The 24,397-nt window shown below is 29.6% G+C and overlaps 1 protein-coding gene across 2 annotated transcripts; it reads right to left on the bottom strand.

Annotated features, from left to right (window-relative positions):
* Nucleotides 1-6,559: 6,559 nt before the first annotated feature.
* On the bottom strand, nt 6,560-16,753 carry LOC114401342 (phosphate transporter PHO1-like). Of its 2 annotated transcripts, none has more exons than XM_028363845.1 (15): nt 16,381-16,753; nt 14,678-14,758; nt 14,336-14,567; nt 12,868-13,207; nt 11,511-11,559; nt 9,887-9,958; nt 9,601-9,730; nt 9,217-9,337; nt 8,556-8,805; nt 8,324-8,428; nt 8,169-8,213; nt 7,904-8,056; nt 7,446-7,724; nt 7,232-7,368; nt 6,560-6,881 (listed from the first exon to the last, which is right to left on the bottom strand). In XM_028363845.1, exons 1-15 carry the CDS (start codon nt 16,621-16,623, stop codon nt 6,794-6,796), a joined length of 2,325 nt encoding a protein of 774 aa, XP_028219646.1. In that variant the 5' UTR covers nt 16,624-16,753; the 3' UTR covers nt 6,560-6,793. The 2 variants fall into 2 exon arrangements, with proteins under 2 accessions (XP_028219646.1, XP_028219647.1); XM_028363846.1 differs by having other exon boundaries at nt 12,868-13,198.
* Between the last annotated feature and the right edge of the window lie 7,644 nt (nt 16,754-24,397).

The following is a 24,397-nucleotide window of genomic DNA, read 5'->3' as shown; positions in this document are numbered from 1 at the left end:
GTAATGAGCCAAGCTCAAGTCTTACGTGTTCAACTCAGGCCGAGCTTAAGCCTAATAAAACTTGGCTTGGCTTGGCTCATTTCCACCCATAATTGCAAGAGATAGTTTCTTCTGTTTTTTCCTTTGCATTTTGTCTAATCTTTTTCCTCCCCATTTCTTGAGTGTATGACAGTCTATTTATAATAAAGCTTAGCTTAGCTTGACTTGGTTCATTTCCTTTCCATTATATCCTATTTTGTTTACGTATCTTCTCATATTTCGTTCCCAGGTTCTTTCTAATTTTCTATTTTCCTTTTTTCTAATCTTCAAAATCTCATTCTTATCTCTCTCTGGATTCTCTATGGTTTCATCATTTTTCAAATCTTCAAAAATTTTGCTTTATTTTTATTTTTATTTTTTTTTCAGATTATTCTTGGAAAAAATTGAGTATTTACAGACAAAAATTAAAATTTTATTTTTCTCTTTAAATGGTTTCCTCTCAAATAAATACAAGGTAAATGAAAATAAAGAGGAAGAAACTAGATGAAAGGGAAGCAGAATAAAAATATAAAAAAAATCTATTTATTTGGCAGGAAAAATTGAAAAAAAATAGTTAAAATGTTAGTTCCATACATAAACAAATTTAATAGAGTATACTATTAGGTAATTTTTACACAATCAAATAATAATATTATTGATTAGTAACAATTATTTTTTTATATATAAAAAAACTGCATATATTTTTCATAAGAGACAATTTTTCTTGAGGTAAGTAGAATCTTTACATGAATAAAGTTTTTTTTTAGTATTTAACATAAATATATACCTAAATTAAAACTTAAAACTATTAGTTAAACTAAAAAAAATAACAATAATTGATTCACACACTCAATAATTTATACGTTTTAAGACCGTATTTAAGTAGTTGTTGTAGCACAAAATATTTACACCAATAATATATGAAGAATAAACTCTATAATCCCCCGAGTTGAAGTGAAAACTATGGAAAATCTTATTTCTTTCGCATTTTAGGTTTTTTTAATTTAATATTTTTATAAGACAAAAATAATAATATTATTAAAATTTAATTAAAATAAAGTGATAGTGTAATTGTTTTACACCATTTTCATGTATTATCATATACGATAATATTGATTTTTGTAATAATGACTTAAAAAGTTATACATAGGATGTTTTAATTAGTTGAGAGTGTAAAAATTTTACATTAGCAATGCCAAATTAAATTCATATTTTTATATTAAGAAAAAGTAAAAATTTAAATTTTAAGGTCAAATTTATATATTTTTTAAATAATTAAAATACACGTAATTTTGTATATGATCATTTAATTAATAGAATGTCATATGATAAATTTATTAATTATTAAATTAATTACTTTAAAATTTATATTTAGATATTTTTACTAAAAGAATCTAATTCAATTGATTTAGTTAAATAAAATATGTGAATTATTATAAATGTTTTGGTATGTATTTTTTATTTTAAGAATTAAAAAATAATTAGGTATTTTTATTGGTTATTACTATATTATATAAAAATTAAAATCTTGTTTTATTTTTTATAAAAAAAATTATGCAATCTATTTAGTTAATTTTGATCACTCTTCCATTTTAAATAAGTAGAGAAATATTTTATTTAACAGATATGTTTGATTTTTAATTCAGTCATGGCATTAAGATGTGAAATCCAATCAAAAGATGACAACGGTAACATGTCAAAGTTAAAAAACCGTGCCTGATAGAAAAAAGTTTTTGACGCGATAAAAACAAGTTCCAAACTTATTGCACACGTGGAGTTTATTGAAAGAAAATAAGACACAAAAGAGCACGGAATTGAAACAGTTTAGGAAATTTCGTATTCAATGCTATATGGTTAGGGGTTAGCTAACTAAATACTGTTAATTCGTGCGTACGAAATTAACACCACTGTTCTTCTTTGAAGGAATTGTTGAGCTCCTCTTTAAGCAACAAGTATATATAACTATCAATTTTTAGATAAAGATTGCAGAAAATAGAGACAGTAAAGTCAAACTCCAACACTGCCTATATATGTTGCACAAGACTCTTTCAAAATGATTATGATCTTTTGTCCAAGGATTGCACTAATTCTTAAGCAAATTGAATTAGCGTGACAGCGTGAGTGCTACATTATATATAAAAAATGCAAATACACATTAAAAAAAAAGGGAATTTACAACAGGCTAAGTAAACTCTGAGAAAGCTTGATCAGATTCGTGGCATTAAAGTTCTTGCTTTAATATCATTGTGCAAAACTAATTTTTTAGCTTGCAGAGATGATGGGTCGTTCTTATGGGAATAACATGCATGATTAGTGAATTGATGATTGGCTTCAGTGTTTTCCCGGTCCACTTGAAATTCAACTGAACTTTGAATGACCCACATCAGTATCTACTTTAGAGTGAGTGCATGGCCAAACTGTCAAAAGTTCACCAAAAACACAATGTGGAACGTGAAATGAAATCAGGCTAAACATGGGCACAGATAAGCTTAATTAAAACAATTGGGTCAATCACTTGTATAGCCCTGTCATTAACTCACTCCAATTGGCTCAGTCATTATAATCTTCATTTTTAAAGTGTACAACATCGGGCATTATTTTAATATTTTCCCAACAAATTATCTCTTCTTGCTTAAATTACAGCACCTGCAGCATAAAGAGGGACCTCTCCTCCCTACTTTTCCTTTCTTAATCATCACCTAACAACACACATAAAAACTATTACACACTCCTCACCCCTCTTTCTTCACCATTTTCACTCTACCAAACAGGCATCTTCTATCTTCTATCACAAAATAAAAATAAAAATGGAGGGCCCTGTGTTATTATTTGGTGATAATTGTTATCCTCATCCCCAAAAGTCTGCTTTAAATTTTATTTACCGAAAATATTTTTTTTATGAAAATATTATTCATTTGATAAAATATATCATATAAATGTATTTTTGTAATGTAAGAGGAGATAAAAAAAATTATACAACAAGAAATATGATTTCATTGTTTTCATTATATATATTTTTTTACTTCCGCTAAACATGTTTTAATAACATAAATATAATTTTGTTAATCTTTTTTTTTTTTGTGTAGTTTTATATTCTCTTTTACACAACAAATATATGTATTTGACTTGTTAAACTTTTAAGAAAAAATTATAATTAATTATTGATACAAGTTACTATTTTTAAACTAATGAAATTAATGATAATATAAATCATCCCTTTTTAAATTAAATTAAAATACAATCTACCTCTTTTTTTAACAGTAATAAATATCATTTTTAATTAAAATTGAATTCATTACTATAGAAGTTATCATATATAAAAGTAATTGAATTAATTATTATACAAATTTATTTTATTAATATTAATCAAATTAATTATAATATTAATTTATCTAATTAATTCGATTAAAAAAGGAAACTTGTGTAATAATTAATTCAAATTTTAATTAAAAAAGTAATTTATACCACAATTAATTGTATTACTATTATAAAGGTAATTTTTCATCATTCCGATAATTTGTATAATCATTAATTAAATTATTAATAAAATAAAGATATATAACAAAATATATCAAAGAAAAGAAATAGGAAAAGAGGGAAGGTGAGGTGCTGGGAAGTGAGGAGTGAGGGAAAGGGAAAGAAGAAGGGAGTAGTAATTCCCTTATTTGGTTTTTCCGAAGCAAAGCTACTGCTCCAAGTTTATTGGGCTTGTTGGTTTCTTTTCACTTTCATCTTTTTGTATAAATATTTTAGATCCGCACTGAATTGCTTTTTTATTTTTACAGTTAATTTGAGTTTGTGAGTCTGTAATAAAAATGTCAACGAATTAATCCAAAAAAAAAATGATTAAAAAATACAATATAAAAATAGAATTTTCTTGTATCTATTTTCAAAATTTTATTTCATTTAATTTTGTTTATTGTGTGTAAGAGAATTAATTGAGAGTTTAATTCTTAAATTAAAATATAAAAATTTAAAACTAAAAGTTTAATAACATTCATTTTAGATGTTATTTCTATTTAGTTATTGCAAAAGCTTTAAAATATTCAATGATAATCGTTTTAGATTCACTTTCTATTTGATTATCGAAAGAGTCTTTTAAATAAAAATTAATTTAAAAAATAGTAATAAAATTAAAGTTATCTAAATTTTGCATCATTGCATGTGTACTCAGGTCCGACCCAGAGCATGGTTTGGTGCATTGGCCCATGTTGGAAAAGGGACCCAAAAAAGTTCCAGCTTTAATATTTTCAAATAAAAATCTCTGTGACCTTTTGTTTCTTCAACTTATCTTATTCAATTCTCAATTAATGACTTAATCTCATTTCAACTTTTCAACTATTTGAAGATTCAAATTTTATTAAAACATTAAAATAATTTCACTATTCTCCAGGTCTGTGCCTTTGTAATAGCAACGTGATTTTTTCCCAACATGAAGATTGGATAATATGGAAGCCAAAGAAAAAAAATGATACTGATAGACAAGTACAGATACAAAAGAAGTTAATCTAGTCTGTAGCTGTTGAAGTTGGTATTAGATAAATTAAAAAACTTATTTTCATAAAAAAGAGAAATAATTCATTATTTATTTTAAAAATTAATAACAAAACTACAAAAGTGTGGTGGTAATACTATAATAAAAATAAGAATTTAAATTAATTAAAAAAGATTGATGATAAAGGATAGCAATGGAGTTGATTAAAATACATTTTTTTAAAAAAGATTTGTCTAAATTAGGCTATTTACTCAATGTAATAAAATATATTATTTTTAATGAAATTACATGTTTATTTCTTAAATATATATTCATATTTTAAAACACTTAAATATTTAAGGGGTCCTTATTTATAGTTTTGTCATCGGCCTCTAAAATATCAGGATCAACCCTGTGTGTACTTAGAAGTAATGGCTATAGAATAAATGTCGTACTTTCAGGCAAAGAGAGAAGAGGAAGAGCAAGTACATCTAAAAAGTAATTTGGCTGAGTTTTTTTTTTACTGTAATTTGCCTACTGTTATTAATTAAGAATAAAGATTTAATTACCTAAATCTTCAACATTGAAATAAAGTAGAAGAGGAAGTGCATCTAAGAAGTAATTTGTCTATACACTTTCAGGTAAAAGAACTTAGAAAGTCAAAACACTTTCTAGGTCTGGAGGTCGAAACAACTAAAGGACTTAGAAAATGTCACGGTATATAGGGAGTTAGTTGATATAGTTTGATCTATCATATTTTAACTTGCTATGATATATTACATTCAGATAGGGACAAATCTACCTCTTCTCCGTCCTTTTTTCGTTTGGAAAATTTTTATGTATATACATATATATTTTTAAGTTAATTAGTATATAATTAATTTTGTATGTTGTTATTATAATAATGATTAATGTTAATTAGAATAAAATTATGTAAATTAATTATGTTTTTTTTCCATTATAATGATTAAAATGATAATTAATGTAAAATTATGTAAAATTGATTTTGTTTATTATTACAATGATAACAATTAAGATTATTATTAATTAATATAAAATTAGTTTTAATTTTATGGGTAAAAATAGTAATTTTTTTAAAAAAATTATTATTTATTAAAAATTAGACATTTAAACAATTATAAAGAAAAAAAAAATCAGCCTAACTATAAAGGTTTTTGCCCCCGTCCCTGCATTCACATGCTATGCTATGGATGTGGTAAGTTGGTTCATGCAGAACCCAAAGAAGTAACATTTGGTAGCGTAATAGGATATTGTGCTGCTGCTTATACTAGTAACTAGTAAGTAGTAACCATGACACGTGTTATTTGATAATTGGATATATGTTCGTTTTTTTGGTCAGGATTAGTGTCTTGGTGCACCAAGAGACTGTCTACTGTATCTTTGTTATGTACAGAGTAGAAATAACGGCACCTCAAGGGTGTACATTGCTTATACAACTAGTATGAAATGTACATCAACTGATTGATTATGCAATATTGTGTGACAATCAGGTAGTGATTCACTTGGTAGAAAATCTTTTCTTTCATGCCAGAACCAAACATGTGGAAGTGCATTATCATCTTGGTCAAATATCTAATAATCACCAGTATAGTAGTTGCTTTTTTCTTTTTGCCTGTAACTGTTCGGGTACCCTAATACCCGGTTCTATTAATATAATTCCATTTTGGCTGATAAAAAAATTGTACCAAAGGAATGGTACTATATGGTGACATTGAGAAGAACTATATAGCACTGAAGGCTCGGTTAAATATACACTTACCAAAGGACTCAGTGGTCCAAAATTTGAAAAGTTTAGAAGACAACTTAGCTTGATTTTGAGATTTGCGTCAAGGGAAAAAGTCAGTGAGGGAGAGTATTGAAGTTCAACAAATTTAGTGGAAAGTTGCTTTAATTTTAAAACTTGGAAAACATTGTAGGCCAACTTAAATTTATTTTACTAGGAGAATCTAATTTAGTTGATTAAATTGGATATGACTTATTGTTAATAATTTATTTTTTATTTTTACGGATAAAAAAAAATAAATTTGTTTTACCTGACAAACTAAATTATAAGCAACACTAACATTTCAATATTTACTAAAATCAAGAAAAAAGAACAATATGTTCTTTGAACGATTTTTAGCATGTCCACTTGCCTGAAAAAGAGGCAATAAACAAGAAAAAGATTAAGAAAAGTTTCTTTCCTCCTCCCTTCTTTATTCTTTACACTCCATGCCTCTATTTTGGTTAGCATGTCCATAGGACATCTTTTTTTTACAAAAAAAATCACCTCATCACTCATCAGTCAGAGTCTACCTCTCGAAATGGTAGTGGAACTGTCTTCACTGCCCGATAATGGCCAACGTTATTTAGATGCTCATTTTCCAACCTGTTCAGACAAGTTATCAAGTTCATGAGTGACTGTGTTCACTATTTATCAACTGTTAAGGACCAATTTTAGAAGCTTAGCTTTAAGGTTTTAAGATGAGTCTGTAATATGGTAAAAGATATTACAAAACCAAATCATTATGACTTAGAGTTCTGTCATTGTCACCCTATATTCTAGTGAGTAGTGACATTATTGTTTTGACCCAAAGTTTACGTAGGCATGTGTTGTGTCCTTGCTTATTGGTAAACACAAATAGTGAAATAGCTTGTGTTACATTGGATGAGATAGGCATTTTGAAATTCTGGAAGATAAAAAATTCATTCATCTCTTCTAAATATGATAAAATATACCTGTAGAAATTCCAATGCCCTCTTCGAATAACCTCGAGTGCAGCTAATAAAAATTCTAGTAGTCGTGATTGGGCACGCCCTACTTTGAAGTGCATGATAGTCTCTACCCATGTCACTCTTAGGACAATATTTAAGACCTGCAATCCAATATCACTTCATTATATAAAAAAGCTTATGATTGTGATATTCAGATCAGAAGGCAAAGAAAACTTACAATAGACATATAGTATATGCTTTTATTCTTTAGAATTAGATCATCTCTGAGCCATGGATTTATGGATTTAGGATTAAGAAATCCCCAGTCCTTGATAAAATCCCAGTACAGTTGATACATTGTGGCCACTACAGAAGTAATTAAGACTATAGCAAACCATAGATTGTCATTCTGTCTGCTGTATGTTACTCTAGCCCCTGCTGCCACCATTGCTGAAACATACTTGCCCATGTTAGCCAAATGGTTCACGTCACCATCATCAAACCACCGTCTCGCACACTTGTAAGGGCATTCAATAAGCATGTGTTAGTTTATGAAATAATGGGGAATATACATTAAAAGAGAAATTCAATTAGCAATGTAGCATGTCTCCAATGGTTGAAGTAGTTGATTAGTTTCCTAGGTTGCAATGTCAAAAGAGAATCTACAATTACCACCAATCTGCATCCTAGGCTTACCTGCAAAGCACGCCAATAATATGGCAAAAATGAGATGATGTAAGTTATTTCCATATATACTCTTCCAGAATGGCAGGTATCAGGGTGGTGTGTTTTGAAAGCTCTAGCAAAAATGTGACAACCTGCAGTTTCCAAATGCCTTAGCAATGGAATCTGTAAACACAACCATAACATAGAAATTTAATGTTACTTAAGATGCATAATAATAAGTAGAAGTGAAAAAATCACAATAGTAAAATCAACTTGTAGGCTATAATAAGATCACCTGGCTAGTTAGTTGGTCAGCCATAAAAAAGTCAACTAGCAGAACCTGTAGAAATGATAAATTAAAATGAAAAAAATATGCCCAGCTCAGTTTTCTACATATATGGTATTTCAATGTATCCAAGTTTTCCAATAAATTGGACGAGGGAAGTTTACCTTATAAAAGGGAGAGCATACTATGTTGCAAATAACACGGATGAAGCAGTAACGTGTTGGGCGATAAAAAATGTCAAATGGGCAAATGAGCAGTGCTATGAAAAACTGAAAATGGAATTTCATTATCAGTATCAGCCTTATACTATAAGGATTAATAAACTACTTTCCCAAATGTAAAGCAAACAAGTTTATCTTATAAATAACAAGGAAAAGCAATAGTGATTAGGCTAACCAGAAGAAGAATTCCAGGAATGGCATCAATTTCGGTAGGAGAAAAGTTTGCAGCCCTTAGAAGAAGATGTATGACCATTGCCCCAATCACAGTTGTCATTAAGGTAGTGCTTATCAGAAATGCATCTCTGTGCTTGAGTGCTGTGCTTGGTGAAAATTCAAATATGAAATTGTAATTGATTCTTGTATTCTTCCACATGAACAGGTTGCATCCATACATAAACAAGTGCAAGCTTAACAATGTAAACACACTGCACAAAATCATTGTAACCATTATTAGTGCACCTATATCATAGGCATTTTTGTCTAAAATTCTGGAAATTAAATTTTCAGGGGAGTTTTTACAATCTGCTTAGTTTAACTACATTTGATTTCATGGTTTATAATTATAAAGCAAGGTTAAAAAAGATATATAGGATTTTATAATCTACCTACGGGAAGTTTTTATCTCAAGGTTACCCTTATTAATAGAGATAAATTAGTAAGAGCTCATTTCAAACCGGTTTTTCTACTTAGCTATTTGTGTTGAACATATTTATATATAGAATTGCATATCACATTCCTACGTGGTATTTTGGTCATAGAGTTAGGATGTGGAGTAGAATAGTACATAAAAGAGATAATGTGTGAAATGTGTTCAAGTTGGAACAATGTTAAGAAACCTGAAAACGGGGTAGACTGTTTCCATATAAGCTGGCTCGTTACTAGAGGAGAATATACCGCACAAATGTGCCAAGATTGCATATACACAAAACAAGGATACAAAGCAACCTGTAGACAACCCTGCAGACACAGTAAAATTTGACTAATCAGCTTGGTAGGTTCACGCAGTTCTCAAATTAGTGGCCACTAAGCATATGCTAATAGCAGTACATCAAAATTTTAGTTGACTTGTCTGTTGGTACATGCAGTGATCAACTCAGATATATTTCATTGCAATTTGAAGCGACACTACTTTCATTGTGTGTAAAATATTTTGCAAGTGTTAGTCAATGTTAAAGTGCCATGCCAATATGAAGGAAGAGACAGAGAGAGAGAAGCATTACCGAAAAGGAAAGTGACCATGTGAGAATCTTTATGTTGTTGGGGTCTTAAAAATTTCATTGCCTTTTTCCTATCGTTGTTGGCAAAGTGCTTTGTGAATATGGATTCCACTTCGTCCATTAGTCTAAAAGCCTTACAAACCCAACGTATTATAATGATAACCACTAATTAGAATACCATATAACCCATTATCAAGAATTAAAGAAGACCAAAATAAAAAAAATTAAAGTTGAATGCTTGATCTCTTATCTTTTTTCTTTTAAGGCATTGGAAGAAACCAAAATGTACCTTGTCAGAACTAACGAAATGGGATCTCTTCACCTCTTTTAAATAATTTGCAGAAGCTTTTTGACTAGATACCTGCTCGATCAGATGACAATATGATTTATTTATGTTTTTCTTTATATAATAGGAATATGAACTCATAGTAACAGATTAGATATGGAAACTTAATTAAAGTCAGTATAGCATAATAAATTATCAATGCCAAGGAATAGCTCGTGTAATTTTGAGACCACGCACAACTTTTGATGCATATTACATTGAAATATACTAATATTTGATTAAATTTTACTAATCTCTCGTGTGGAACATCTTAACATTTTCCTCATGATTTAAAATTGAACATTGAATGAATTGTGATATCATATTATAAATAAACTCAACCTAAGTTAACCCCAATGGCAAATTCAAAGAAAAAGATTAACTAAGCCTTATCAGGATCTTTTTATATATGCATTACCAGGAATATTAATAGCTATATTTCCAACAACCTTAGACATCTTGATGAATTGGGTTAATATCATCTTCTTTCCTTTATTTTTTATAACAAATACATTACAAATTACTCTGATGATTTGATTTACCGAAACACATTCATGGATAACACATCTGTATACCGTTAAAGGTTATTGTCGGAACTCGGAAGTAAATAAAAAATAAATTAAAAAAATATTCAATTACAAGAACACTATAATTATTTTTCTTGAAAGTCTCACTTTTGCTGAATGCGCCGATAACCATTCCAATATTTACCTTTTACTCACTTTTACCTAAAAAAAAAAAAAGTGGTTCTTGTCTTTCTAAAATTGAAAAAAAAAAGTTATAAGAATTTTTGTTTTGGGTTCAAACTGATAACTTTTTTGTCTTAAACATTTTCAAACGGATTATGTTATTGCAAGAAAAGCACGAGTGCGCGCCATATTGTGACTAAAGAATTGTAATACCACATCTTATTAAAAAAGAAAAAGATAAAAGCCATCACGCACCAGCTATATGTTAAGCATAATTAAATATATGAAGCTAAGCTCTCTATGACTATGATCATAAATATTATATTCGAACGCACATATTTTTCTTATGCACTCGCAGACTTGCACCTAAAAAATGTTAAGTTCATATATTGTGTCAAACAGCTGTACTCCCTTTGATTGAATAAAATTAAATAGATGTAGAAGCAAAAAGAGTTTTGGACGTATATATAAGATGTGACTCCATCACTCAAAAGGAAATGGAAAAGAGAAATTTAGTGGTACTATCACTATCTTTAGGTCATATATACTGTAAGTCAAATTTAGTTGTGATGGGAAATCAGGTTTGATCTTGTCCATCATGGAAATAGTTTAAGATTCTGATGACTTTCATGTATGAATTAGCGTAGCCTTCAGGTGCAATTAAGCATGAATAGTAATACGACAAAGGATTAATTCTTAAGAAACTTCCTTTAGGTTTTCGTCTTTATTAATATTATTGCAAAATATGTGATTGAATGTGACATCAGAGTAACACCTAGTATAAACGAGAACTTCTTCAATCTCATCATATCCTTCTTAATTTGTGTTTGCCTACGTATATTTGCACATGTAGCGTGTTATAATAAGAGAAAAGAGGAGGAAACATTTTTAAGCCTTACCTTGTCAAATTTCTTTAATATCTTTGTAAATGCTACCATATTCAGTGAGCTGCCAAAATGAGAGAATGTGGTATTAGAAGTTGCGAAAACATGAAAGAGGTGCATGCTTATACGTAAATTAATGTTGCATAAAACCCACCACCCAACGAAATATATTCATATATTTTGTAAAGAAATGTAAGGTTGAATGACATTCACACGGTAATAATTATTATAATTATTTCATACATGCATAGATTCATTGGAAAAAAAAATGCCCCTTACAACACACATTAATGTCCTGTGTTTCTCTGTGATAGTATAACTTAATTTTATTAAAGATAGAAATTATCAATACAATCAATATAAACACTAAGGGTTTATACAATAATACAATGTATACCAATAAATAATTTTATTAATATAAAAAATGATAATTCTATTAATTGGTATATCATAATATTAGTGTAATGTACTAGTATTATATTATTAGGGTAGAATCACAATGTTTATATCAGCTTAATTTTTTTTAGAAAATAACTATATTAAGTGAAAATAATCTTAATACTTAACATATTTTTATTGGTATATGCCAATTTTTTTTTTTCATTATTTCACACTGTCTTTGATTTTTTCAGGTAGAGAAACAATATCCTAGCATGCCATTGGCCTTATTCACACTATAAAAAATGTCATTTAGTATAGTAGATAAGATAAATGTCAAACATTAGTATTTGTCTATGTTAATATAACTTTTGTCTAAATGAAATCAAATTAATAGTACAGAGATATTATGAGTACATATTAATAATATAATATAATATATATTTTATATATAAATATTGAGTGATATGTTTTGAGTGAATAGATCTATTGATCTAACGTGACAATCACACCAACCTTCATTTATTCTCTCTAATCCAAAACCTTACGTGATGTTGTGAACTGCCATGCAGCACACCCTTTCATTGGCCTCCTTATCATTTCTATATATTCTTTCCAACTTTGGCTAAGATAATCACGAAATCAATATTCCCTTTTCTCTAAGGTTTTTTTTTTTTCATTTTTAACCGGCAAATGGAACGATGATGATAATATTAATAACAACAAGTACCAACCTTGAATTGAATGCTGAGAAGTTTGATCTTTTTAAGTAAAATTTACGGTTCAAACTTTATATATGAATTAATAGAAAAGGTAAACAGTTACAGACTTTTACAATTTTAGATTAGCTTTACTCGTTTTCACACTTAGATATTGAAGATTCATACTAAAATAAACATTAGTTAAAAGTAAATTATTCTGTAATAATCAAATACTAATAAAAACTACGGAATTTGAATATATATAAATAATAATAATAATAAAAAAAAAGAACCTGTAAGTTTTGAGTAGGCCAAGGCCTTTATAGAGCTCCACAAAGGCACTTCTGATGATTTTCTCAGCACATTGGAGCTTTCTCTTGTGAAGGAAGTCTCCGGTTGGATTGTTGACTAAATCCTCCCACAGCATGCTAGTGATAGCTGTAATTGCCCGAGTTGGGTTGGTGGCTGGAACATCAATTCTCATTGCCGTTTTTGGCTTTCCCTTCTTCGTCTTTGTCCTCGTCGCTGAATTCACAAAACTTATACCGTTTCTCTCTAATGTTGTGATTACCTCATCCGTATGTGAAATTTCTGAATTTGTTTCATCAGAATCTCCAAAATTTCCTGCACAAACTAATATATAATTATGCAACTTAATCATATACTCCATCACATATATATGAAGAATATAGAAAAAGAAAGTATCGTCCAGACTTTTTATATTATTGTTCAATCATAATTTACAATGCATTGTTTATAAATTATTGATTTTGATAATAATTATCCTATAATTCATACAAAAATTAATTTTTTAGTTTTAAATTTTTTTACACTAATAATATGTATTCATTAAATTTTTTATCTACCAAGGTCAACCTAATAATGAAGGCTTTAAATAGTTCACTCAAGATCTTAAGTTCTAACATTGATATTTTCATTATAGACACACAAAAAATTGTTTTTGCATTTTTTTCCGTTTATTGTTTATTGAAATTTTATATATATCTCAATTTGTTTTAAGAAAATAAAAAAGAAATACAAATAAAAGAAAATCTAATTAATATGAAAGATAAATGATATATTAAAATATTACTTATATAACTTTTGTCAAAATCTTAAACCTCTAACAAAACAATTTACTCCCACACATTCCACGCATTCCTTATTAGTTACTATTATTTTTTCTCACTTTTGGCTTCAACATGTATTGTTGTGCTAATAAGAGTAATGAGAACTATATATTTATTTATACATACATAAATATTTCCCTTTAAATTTTGAACAATATTATGTACTGTGCTAACACTTTATTTAATTACTTGAGAAATAGAAGATAATAGAGTATGTTGAAATGTGTTGTTTTATCGTGTAATCTAAAATACATAACGTAAGAGAAATAATATACAAATATCGATCATTACTTTTAAGAATTATTGCATATTGAAGTATATATGTGATGGGTCGACAATGTTCCACGTACTACTCCGCATAGACATACAATATTCTATATGTTGTATGATGTCAGCAAGCACTTAAAAGCACAAATAGATCGACACTAGGAATTTTCTTGAGCGCAAACTAACCTAATTAATCAAGATCCAATTTCTTGATTGAATTAAATAGTATAAAATCCAATGTTACAATAAAAATAATAATATTAATCTAGACAATCATCTCCTGAATATGCAGAGCAGAGGTTTCCATCTTTGTATGTGGTTTTGGATAGAGAGAAAAATTAATGAGATGAAGAAGAAAGCTTACCCGAATAATCAGAATCTCGGGTTGGAGAATATTGAGGGGATATTCCGGTGCTATATGGCTTCGACGGAGAATTTTTCCGGCGACGATCACTGATAATTCGCTTGAGATCAAGCAAAATCTGAAGCTGCTTGTTCAGGGTTTCTCCTCTCTCGATAAACTCACTCTCTTGTCTCCGGTAAAATTGGTTCACCTTGTTCAGCTCCTCATCCAGCCTCATAAAAAACACACGTATCTGAACATAAAATCATAATTAAAAACCAATGATATATTTCATGCATGTGAGTCCAACAATATTATATACACATAATTTAGTAAATATAAAACAAATTAATTAATGTATACCTCATCCTCTTCAGAAAATAATTGTGCAAGCTCTGTCTCATAGATTTCTTCTTCGTCACCCTTTGTGGTTTTCTTCCTCACCTACATACATACGTCACAAAATTAATTAATGTATCCCTAGTTATTTTTCTCTTTAGCAATATATTACTTTTTTGGTGTTAACATTAATATTTTTTTTTCCCTTTATATTTTATGTTGTCACGCTAGTGGCACAGATAGAACCCCAAACACCACAACCGTGTCGTTGGCTTTCGTGAGAGATTGAGAAACTCCCCAAAAGAAAGCAGAAAAAGGGTTTCACGAAAAAAAAAGGAGGCCACCAAACCAACTTTATTTAGTACTTAACCCCACATATACTCATCTCGCTACATTTTCCGTCCATGCCCAACTTTTCCTAATTTTTATTTTCTAGCTCTTTCTTCTAATAACCATTCATGATTCATTGTATTTCTCCTCTTTTTTTATTACCATTCACTGTTGATAAAAATGAAATATCAACTTCAATGATGTCTAAGTGGTGGCATTTAAATTCATCAAAAATAAGTGATGGCATTTAATAATAGCAAAATACAAAGAAAAAAAGGAACTTTTTTTGAGGGGCGGGTAATAAGAAAAAAAAGAACTTAAATCCATGCATATAGGATTGTTGAGTTGATGAATAATTTTACGATACAGCCGCTCTATATATAGTATGTTGATACATCGTTAAAATAATTTAATTCAATTTAAGTATTGATTATGTCAAAAGGTTTATCTTCAAAAATTCAATAATAATACCTAATTAAATAAAAAAGAATGATAAGAATTAATAAGTATTCTTAAATCATACAGAAATATAATTATATAATGCATTTTAATTATTTTATCATTATTGCTAATAAAACTAATTATTTATTATTTTATCAATAAATATTCTCCAGACACCCCGTTAGTTAGTATTCGTTTATTGTTAATTTGATCAAATATGGGTGATTTCTAGGAATCATGTGGACAATTTCACTGGACCACACACGGTGTATATGAATGACGAATAAGGTTTTCAATTGTTAATTGCTTCAACTACAATTACGCACACTATGTTACTACAATTTTGGCAAACAAATTAATTTTAATTTCTTTTCTTTGTTTTGTTTTTGGCCATTCATATTAACCATAACGAGGATTTAAAAAATAATCTGTTGTTTAAAAACGCACTAAGCGAAGAGTTTCAGCTGTTGAATTCTCCAAAACAATTCGTTGTCAGAAAAAAAGATGTCGCTTTAGTTTTCTTCCATTTGCATGCAGTAAAGTCATGCGCTAAAACATCACCCCTCTTCTATTTGAATAGATTAAATAAATAAAAATTTTGTTTCTAAAATTATTTTCTTCTTTTTATTCATATTTTTTTCTTTTATCACATCCAAAACATGCTAGTATAAAATAATGGAACACTAGAAGACAAAAGATAGAGAGACACGCAAAAATGTCACCGAGGTTTCAGCGTGCGTGTGTGTGACATTTTGTTGCCAACACAGGTTTTCCGGACGTGCCAGATAGATACTGATATATTCTAGTACTTCATTGCCAGAAAACACCAAAAAAAAAAGCTGAAATTTGACGGAAAATACTAACCAAACTCGCGGGAAGTAATATTAATTAAGCACAAACTCATGATCAAAGTAAAATTATATAATTATGATAAATATTTGTTCTTCCTTAATTACCTGAATGATGTTGAGGTCATGATGGTCGGAAGTTGAGAAGTTTTGAGCGATATTCTTAACAAAGAAGCTTAAAGAATCGAAAATGGAGAGACCAAAGTCTGGTTTTGCGTGGTGGTGGGATTGCTTGGGAAGCCTGGAGAGCTTGATCCTCTTTATCTGCTTCTTCAGCTGCCAATAGTTGACGAAGGCCTCTTTCCATTCTGGTATCAGTTGAGCTTCTAGCTCCTTTGAGAACTTCACCATTTTGTAATTTATCTTTTGTGGATGATCGACGATCAGAGCTAGAAGAGTGATAGGTGTTGTGTTGTGTAGAGGAAAAGGTGGAACTGTGGAAGATAGGTTATTAGAAGTGGGGGTGTCATAATCGAATCCCAAAGAGAGATTTTATATATATAGAAGAGAGAGAAGCCGTGTGCAAATAGAGGAGACCATGAGTAGCCAATTTCAATTCAAATGTAAACTTAAGATTAAAATTCTTTTAATCATTTTTATATTATTGGTTGATTAATTAAGATTTACTTTTTATATACATAGAGATAGATACATTGTAACTTCAATAATTATATTATTTTATAACTTTTAATTGAATAATATTTTTTTAAAATTCATCATTAAATTGAAAATCATTTTCACATAAATCACATATATAAAAATTTATATTAATAAAAAATCATTTATTATCTTGTTTATATAAATTAAAATTGATAAATATTTTAAAATATGAATTATTTGATTATTTTTTTGTTGTTGTTTAATTTTGACACAAACGATCTTAATATTATTTAGATATAATTCAATGATTGAATTAATAAAAATCACATTTTATATCAAATTATAAAAATAGTATAATAATTATTAAAATTACACCGCTATAATTTGATTATATATATATATATATATATATATATATATATATATATATGTGTGTGTGTGAGAAATGTGATTATATATAATTTTTTTAAATAGACATGTAACTATATAATTAAATGAATCAAATGAGAAATTAATAAGAATTACAAAATATACATGTCATTAAATCATATCTGAATGGTAAGAATTGAAAAAATACATGATTTTTTTTAAGTGGTGATCGAGTGATCACTAGTTAATTTTTAATCTGGATTGTCAATTTACTCATATATCCAGTGGTTTAGCACATAATCTTTGTGCAAGAGGGCATGAGTAATTTAGTATGTTATAAAGAGATATATTTTAGTCTAATATAATAATAAATAAATTGATTAAAAAAATTTACAAAACTATAATTGTGTCCCTTAAATGATAATGTTGTTAGTTTCACATTTCTATGAATTTGGAATGCTATAAAAAAATTGGATTGTTCGATAATAAATTTTTTTAAAAAAAATTATCTCAACTTAATTAATATAACTTATGAATAAGAAATAGAAGCAAGTCAGAAAACTCATAGTGGGCTTGTCAACTCATGAATTGGGTTGATCTATAAAATCGATAGGGCATACTTTTTAACAACAAAATAGTTATTGTCTTTTTTTATAAATAAATAAAAAAAAAGTAGGTCCATTGGCTAGTCCTGACTCATGATTTTGTTGCGTTTTTTACCATAATTTTTTAAGAGATTTGTTTTTTGTTCTGTGTATTTTTTTTTGCCGTAACCCATGGGTTAAGGTCATGGTTAAAAAGATTGGTTGGATTAAATTGAAACTTTATCTCTGCGCTGGTTAGTGATTTTATGCGTTGATAAATATTTAGTTGGCATTTTTATGATAACTTTTTTTTTATAATTAACTCTGTTTGCAATTAAAATCGATTCTTTTTTTTCGAAAGGCAAATAACTTGTATATTAAAGCAAGTCAGTGGTTACATATGGCTGTACAAGCTGTACATTAAACTCTGTTTGCAATTAAAATCGATTCTTGCTATGATATATATTCCCTTCTCATTGAAACTTTTGATGTTTGTTAGAAATAATAGTATTTGATTTTCCTTTCTTTTTTTATTTAACCATCAAATTAATCTTATAACTCAAAAAAATTTATCAAGTATTTTGACACATGTACGTGCTAGCTAATGATTATATTTTATCAAGTATTTTGTTTTTATATAAATTTGTAGTACGAATCTCTACGCTCCATTTTATTTTCTCTAGCTTTTAAATTTGAGCCGCCCACGCAATAGATTTTTATAATATAAAGTTAGTGTAATCGTATGTTATTTGTAATAATGAAAGTATACAAACTTAATATATGGACTTCATATATCCATTTAAGAAGAGAGAGCGAAAAGAATTAGTTTGAGATATCTCCATCTTTAATCTAGACATCATTTCTTATTATATAATTAGAATATATAACATATATAATTACTTCAATGGAATGGTTCTCTATTCCAGCTAAGGTAAACACATCAAAAGTTTATTTGTGATCCGAGGGTATGAAAATATGTTTCGAGTCCCCATATTGCCGTGGTAGGTTTGCTATGATTTAAAAATATACAGTAAATGAAAATATATAGGTTATATGATGATTTTTGTTTTTTAACAATGACAAAGGTTTGGGGTTATCCTTGCAGGCAGGTTCTTGAAGAATAAGCGTTGGGAATTCTCAAGACGCTTCAATGGGTGACGGACCTCCATGGTTTCTCACGTTATTTTTTAGTCTGATTGCAAAATAGTTGTAGATAAAATCAACAGCTTGATTTGTCATAGATGATACTGAGATATGAGCCACTATTAGAAAGATATATGTGCGAATCCAAACTGAGTAAAATTTGTAAAGAGACATGCAAATATTGTTACACATTTGCTTGCGAGGGTAATAAATTTCATGTTAGCCTCAAAGTTTTTCATTGCATTCTTTCTTATATTCTCCAAATTATCATGAATGAAATATCTTGATTTTGTTTCTGTAAAAACAAAACTTACTGTCAAAAAACAAATCACATGAAAACTTTTAATTAATGAATTGTATAAATAAATCAAGTCACGAGCAATTTAAAAGTTCAACTCATTAGTTTCGGCCATAACTTAAAGAAATCTGAAAATAATTTTGGGTCTTGTATTTTAAAAATATTGATTATTAATATAAATTATATTAAATGCTTTAATTTATCAAAAGTAAATATTTCATAATTTTTATCTTTAATATATTAAATATTTTTTTAACCTTTACGTCTTTTAATTTTGCAAACCCATATAAATACAATAAGCATAATAATAAAAGCAAAACAAGAGAATTAAATGAAAAGATTAAAATATTTTTTTAATCCTATAAATATGATTTAATATAGTTTTGCAGATCTCTTAAATGTATAATTGCAAAGGATTCTATGACAGAACAATTCTATTATGTATTTCATGCTTTGTTAAGACATAAATATATATAAGAGAGTTATAGCAAAATCTCCTAAGATTGAGCTATACAGATTGATTCTTCAAATAAAACTCTTAAGATTACGTCTAGACTAGACAAATTGATTTACATGATCACACACTAACAATACGGGATAATAATTGCACATAATTACACACAGATTATGTTATCTCATCATGATCTCATTACCCCCTCAAGTTGGAGCATGTAAATTACATATCCCTAACTTGTACAACAAAGAGGTGAACTGAGTGGGATCAAGAACCTTAGTAAAAATATTAGCTAATTGTGCATATGTAGGAACATAAGTAGGTGCAATATTGCTAGTGAGATACTCGTCACAAATGAAGTGACAATCCACTTCGATGTGCTTGGTGCGCTCATGAAAAACTGGGTTCTTGACGATATGAAGCATTGCTTGACTATCATAATGAAGTCGCATAGGTTGAGAATAAGAGATACCAAGACTATGGAGAAGACCTTTTAACCATTTCAATTCTCCTGTTACAGCTGTCATGGATCGATACTCAGCCTCAACAGAAGAGCGAGATACTGTTTGTTGTTTCTTAGTTTTCCATGAAATTGGAGAAAATCCAAGTAGAACAAACCATCTGGTAAGGGACCTACGAGTTAAAGGACATCTAGCCCAATCAGAGTCACACCAACCAAATAGTTGCAGGTCACAATCCTTACGCAACAAACCACCCAGTCCAGGATTCCCTTTCAGGTATCGAATAACACAGAGAGCAGCCTCCTAATGGGTCTCTTTAGGCGTTTGCATAAATTGAGACAACACATGCACACAGTATGAGAGCTCAAGTCTGGTAAAAAAGAGGTAAATGAGACGACCTACTAACTGTCTATATTGATCAGGATGAGGAAAAGGCAAGTCTTTGGCAAGTGCCAGACGATGATTCTGTTCAATTAGCACATTTGATGGCTTAGCTCCAAGAAGTCCAGCTTTGGCTATAATGTCCAAAGCATATTTGTGTTGACAAAGAAAGATACTCGCGAAACATCGCGTCACTTCAACACCCAAGAAATATTTAAGGATCCTCAAGTCTTTCATGTGAAAGCAATTGTGTAAATAGGCTTTAAATGCGGTGATAACTTTATGATTATCACTCGAAATGATTAGGTCATCAACATACACCAACACTATAATATGTACCCCCGGTCTTTACAAGACGAAAAGAGAATAATCAGAAAGAGATTGTTGAAATCCATAGTGTTTTAGTGCAGCAGACAACTTGACAAACCAACAACGAGGCACATGTTTGAGTCCATATAAGGACTTGTTAAGTTTACACACCATGCCATATTGCTGAGGAAGAAAGCCAGGAGGCAGCTTCATGTACACAACCTCTTCAAGGTCCCCGTGTAAGAATGCATTGTGCACATTCATCTAATGTAATTCCCAAGCTCGTGTGGCTGCTACGGCTAACACTGTGCATACCGTTACCATTTTTACAACGGGTGCAAAAGTCTTTGTGTAATTGATCCCCTCCTTTTGATGATTGCCAAGAATTACTAACCGTGCTTTGAACCGTTCTACACTTCTATCAGAATCATGCTTTATTTTGTACACCCACTTGCAGTCAAGTGCTTTCTTTCCTTAAGGCAATTGTGTGGCTTTCCAAGTTCCATTGGTCTCAAGTGCATGTATCTCACTTTTCAGTGCATCTCTCCACTGACTGTCTTTCACCGCGTCAGCATAAGTGACAGACTCTTTTTCCTATGAAATGGATGCAAGAAAAGCACGATGTGCAAGAGAAAAATGGTCATAATTCACATAATCAGTTATGGGATACGGTGCACCTGAGTCTGCCTTTGGAGAGAGTGAACAGTTGGATGAACTCAATCTTTTGGTGGTATTTGTCGCATAATCTTGCAATCGAGTAGAAGGTTGTTTGGTTATATATCCTATACCCAATAATGACTCGATTGGTGATATAGATGGAAGCACTATATCTTGTGTCCATATTTTGTAGAGTAACACATTGTTCATCGAACCCCGCATCTTGCTCACCCCTTCTATCATCCATTGGCATATCACCACTTTCTTCAGTACCTCCTCTGTGATCCGTTTCTTCTACACCATCAATCACATCATCAACAATTTCTTTACAGCTCCAATTTTTAGGAGGAACATATTTTTTGGTAGTGACATCAATAGAAAAAAGATACTTGGTCTCAACGAATTCAACATCTCGAGAGACAAAAATCTCTTTTGTTTCTAAGTCAAACAGCTTCCACCCTTTTTTGCCATATGGGTAGCCAATAAACACACACTTCTTACTCTTACTTGCAAATTTATCACCATTCCTTCTTTGATTATGGGCGTAACATAAGGAGTCAAGTATTCTGAAATGTTCATATGCAGATTGTTGCCCATGTAGCTTCTCATATGGAGTTTTTCCATTCAAAACAGTGGAAGGAATTCGGTTGATCAAATATGCTACAGTTAAAATACATTTCCCCCAGAACTTAATAAGAATATTACCTTGAAATCGTAGTGCCCGAGCCACATTCAAAATATGTCTATGTTTTCGTTCGACTCTCCCATTTTCTTGGGGTGTTCTGGTGTAAGATGTCTAAAAAATTATTCTATGTTCAAGAAAATATCTTTTCATGCTTGTGAATTTTGTCCCATTATCACTTATGAATATTTTGACTTGTTTATGAAACTGCCTCTCAAGCAGAGCAAAAAAATTGTGAAGCATTGTTGATTCTTCTCGTTTATCAGCTAATAGGTATACCTATACAGCACGTGAATAATCATCAACTATTGTCAGAAAATAAAAAGCACCACAAGTAGAAGGAGTTATATATGGTCCCCATAAATCACAATGAACTAATTCAAATACACTACTGTCTTTATGTTGACTCAAAGGAAACTTCTCTCTAGTCTGTTTGGCTCTAGAACAGACTTCGCATGTTTTATTCACTACATTGCTAACTTTGTGCTCTCTAACCTCAAGAATCAACTGGGTGATCTTCAAGGAAGGATGTCCCAACCGTTTGTGCCACAAGTCCATGGAATGCAAACCATTAGTTTTGTAAGCTCTCACATTTCGAACTCCTCTGAAGAAATAAAGTCCATCCCTCCGTTCACTTACTCCAATCAGCTTCCTTAAAATACGGTCCTGCACAACACATAACTTATGAGTGAATTGAACAACACATTTCAATTCATCCATCATCTGTGAAACAAATATCAAATTGCAATTCAATTTAGGCACATAGAGAACATTAGTAAGTTTTAATCCTCCAGCTATCACCATGTTTCCTTCTTTAATCGTTGTTATATGTTGTCCATTAGGAAGTCCAACTGAACAACTTTAAATATCTCGTAGTTCATGCATATGATTCAGATTTCCAGTCATGTGGTTGGAAACCCCTGTGTCAATTATCCATATATTGGTATCACGCTCACTTGTCATCTTGTCATTAGAGTTTGTTTTATGAGCATTTAGTAATTCTACCATCATCTGTCACTGCTCTATAATAATCCAGTCAAACCTGAACTGTCTCCTTCTGAGATTCTGGTGTCTGCACTTATTCCACCACTGTACACAACATTTGCACGTACTATTCCTCTTTTTCCTCGTCCAATTCTCAGGTTGTCGTTGGAATTTAATTCATACGGTGATGAAGTATTTTTCACCATCTTATGTTCTTTTTGCTTATGAGACTTATTCTTAGGAGTCTCCTCTTCATGATGACTCATTGCCACTAAATTTCAAACAAAACCTATTGGCTCTGATACCATAAAGGATTGTATAACAGAATAATTTTGTTCTGTATTTCATGTTTTCTAAGACATAAATATATACAAGAGAGTTTCAACAAAATCTCGTAAAATTAAACTATACAAATTGATTCTCCAAATAAAACTTCTAAGATTACGTCTAGACTAAACAAATTGATTTATATGATCACATGCTAATAATACGGGATAATAATTGCACTTAATTACACAAAGATTATGTTATCTTATCATGATCTCATTAAATTGACTTATATTTTTTTTATATAAAAAATTTATTGGTTTGTTACTTAGGATCTTAGGTGCTACGGATGTGAACCTAATTGGGATCATTAGTGTTACGTGAGGCTAGCAAACTTTGGTTTATAAAACAAATATTATTACATAGTACCTTAAAATGATAATTAACATGACAAAATCAGATTCATGTAAAATTTATGAAAATTAAACTAAATTTTTTTTTTATGAAAACTAAAATTAAAAAAAAAGTAAATTTATAAGAATAAACATGTTTAAACTTATACTGGTGCTAGATTGTTTTACACATTAAGAAAAATTAATAAATAGATAGAAAACTATAATACTTTTATAAAATTAATTTTATCTTGTCGTTAATTCATTTATAAATTTTGTTATTTATCATTAATATTATAAGAAATTTAAATAAAAAATAATTAATGTCACATTGAAAAATTAAAATAATAATTATTTTAAGTTAATGTTTTTCTACGATAATTATAATTGTATGAAGGGAGTAGTATTTTCTACACTCCATGTACGACAAAAGCAACACCAGTTAACCTGAATAATATATATCAACCAGACCACAAAAGTTGGGACTCAAGGATCTTGGAAGATGACGTTGTAGTACTATGCATGAAGAGAAAATAATTGGGGT

Source organism: Glycine soja, chromosome 20 (assembly GCF_004193775.1).
Source record: "Glycine soja cultivar W05 chromosome 20, ASM419377v2, whole genome shotgun sequence".
In the NCBI taxonomy this organism is placed as follows: Eukaryota; Viridiplantae; Streptophyta; class Magnoliopsida; order Fabales; family Fabaceae; genus Glycine; species Glycine soja.
Note: the sequence above shows the minus strand (reverse complement) of the source record. Positions and strands in the feature narration are given on the sequence as shown.

What these genes read in the sequence shown, in the direction of transcription:
- LOC114401342 (XM_028363845.1), bottom strand. Translation starts at nt 16,623, where the DNA reads ATGGTGAAGTTCTCAAAGGAGCTAGAAGCTCAACTGATACCAGAATGG. An exon ending in ATTTCGTTAGTTCTGACAAG is followed by an intron (nt 9,731 to 9,886) that starts GTACATTTTGGT and finishes TGGGTTTGTAAG; the next exon opens with GCTTTTAGACTAATGGACGA. An exon ending in GGGCATTGGAATTTCTACAG is followed by an intron (nt 6,882 to 7,231) that starts GTATATTTTATC and finishes TTGTCTGAACAG; the next exon opens with GTTGGAAAATGAGCATCTAA.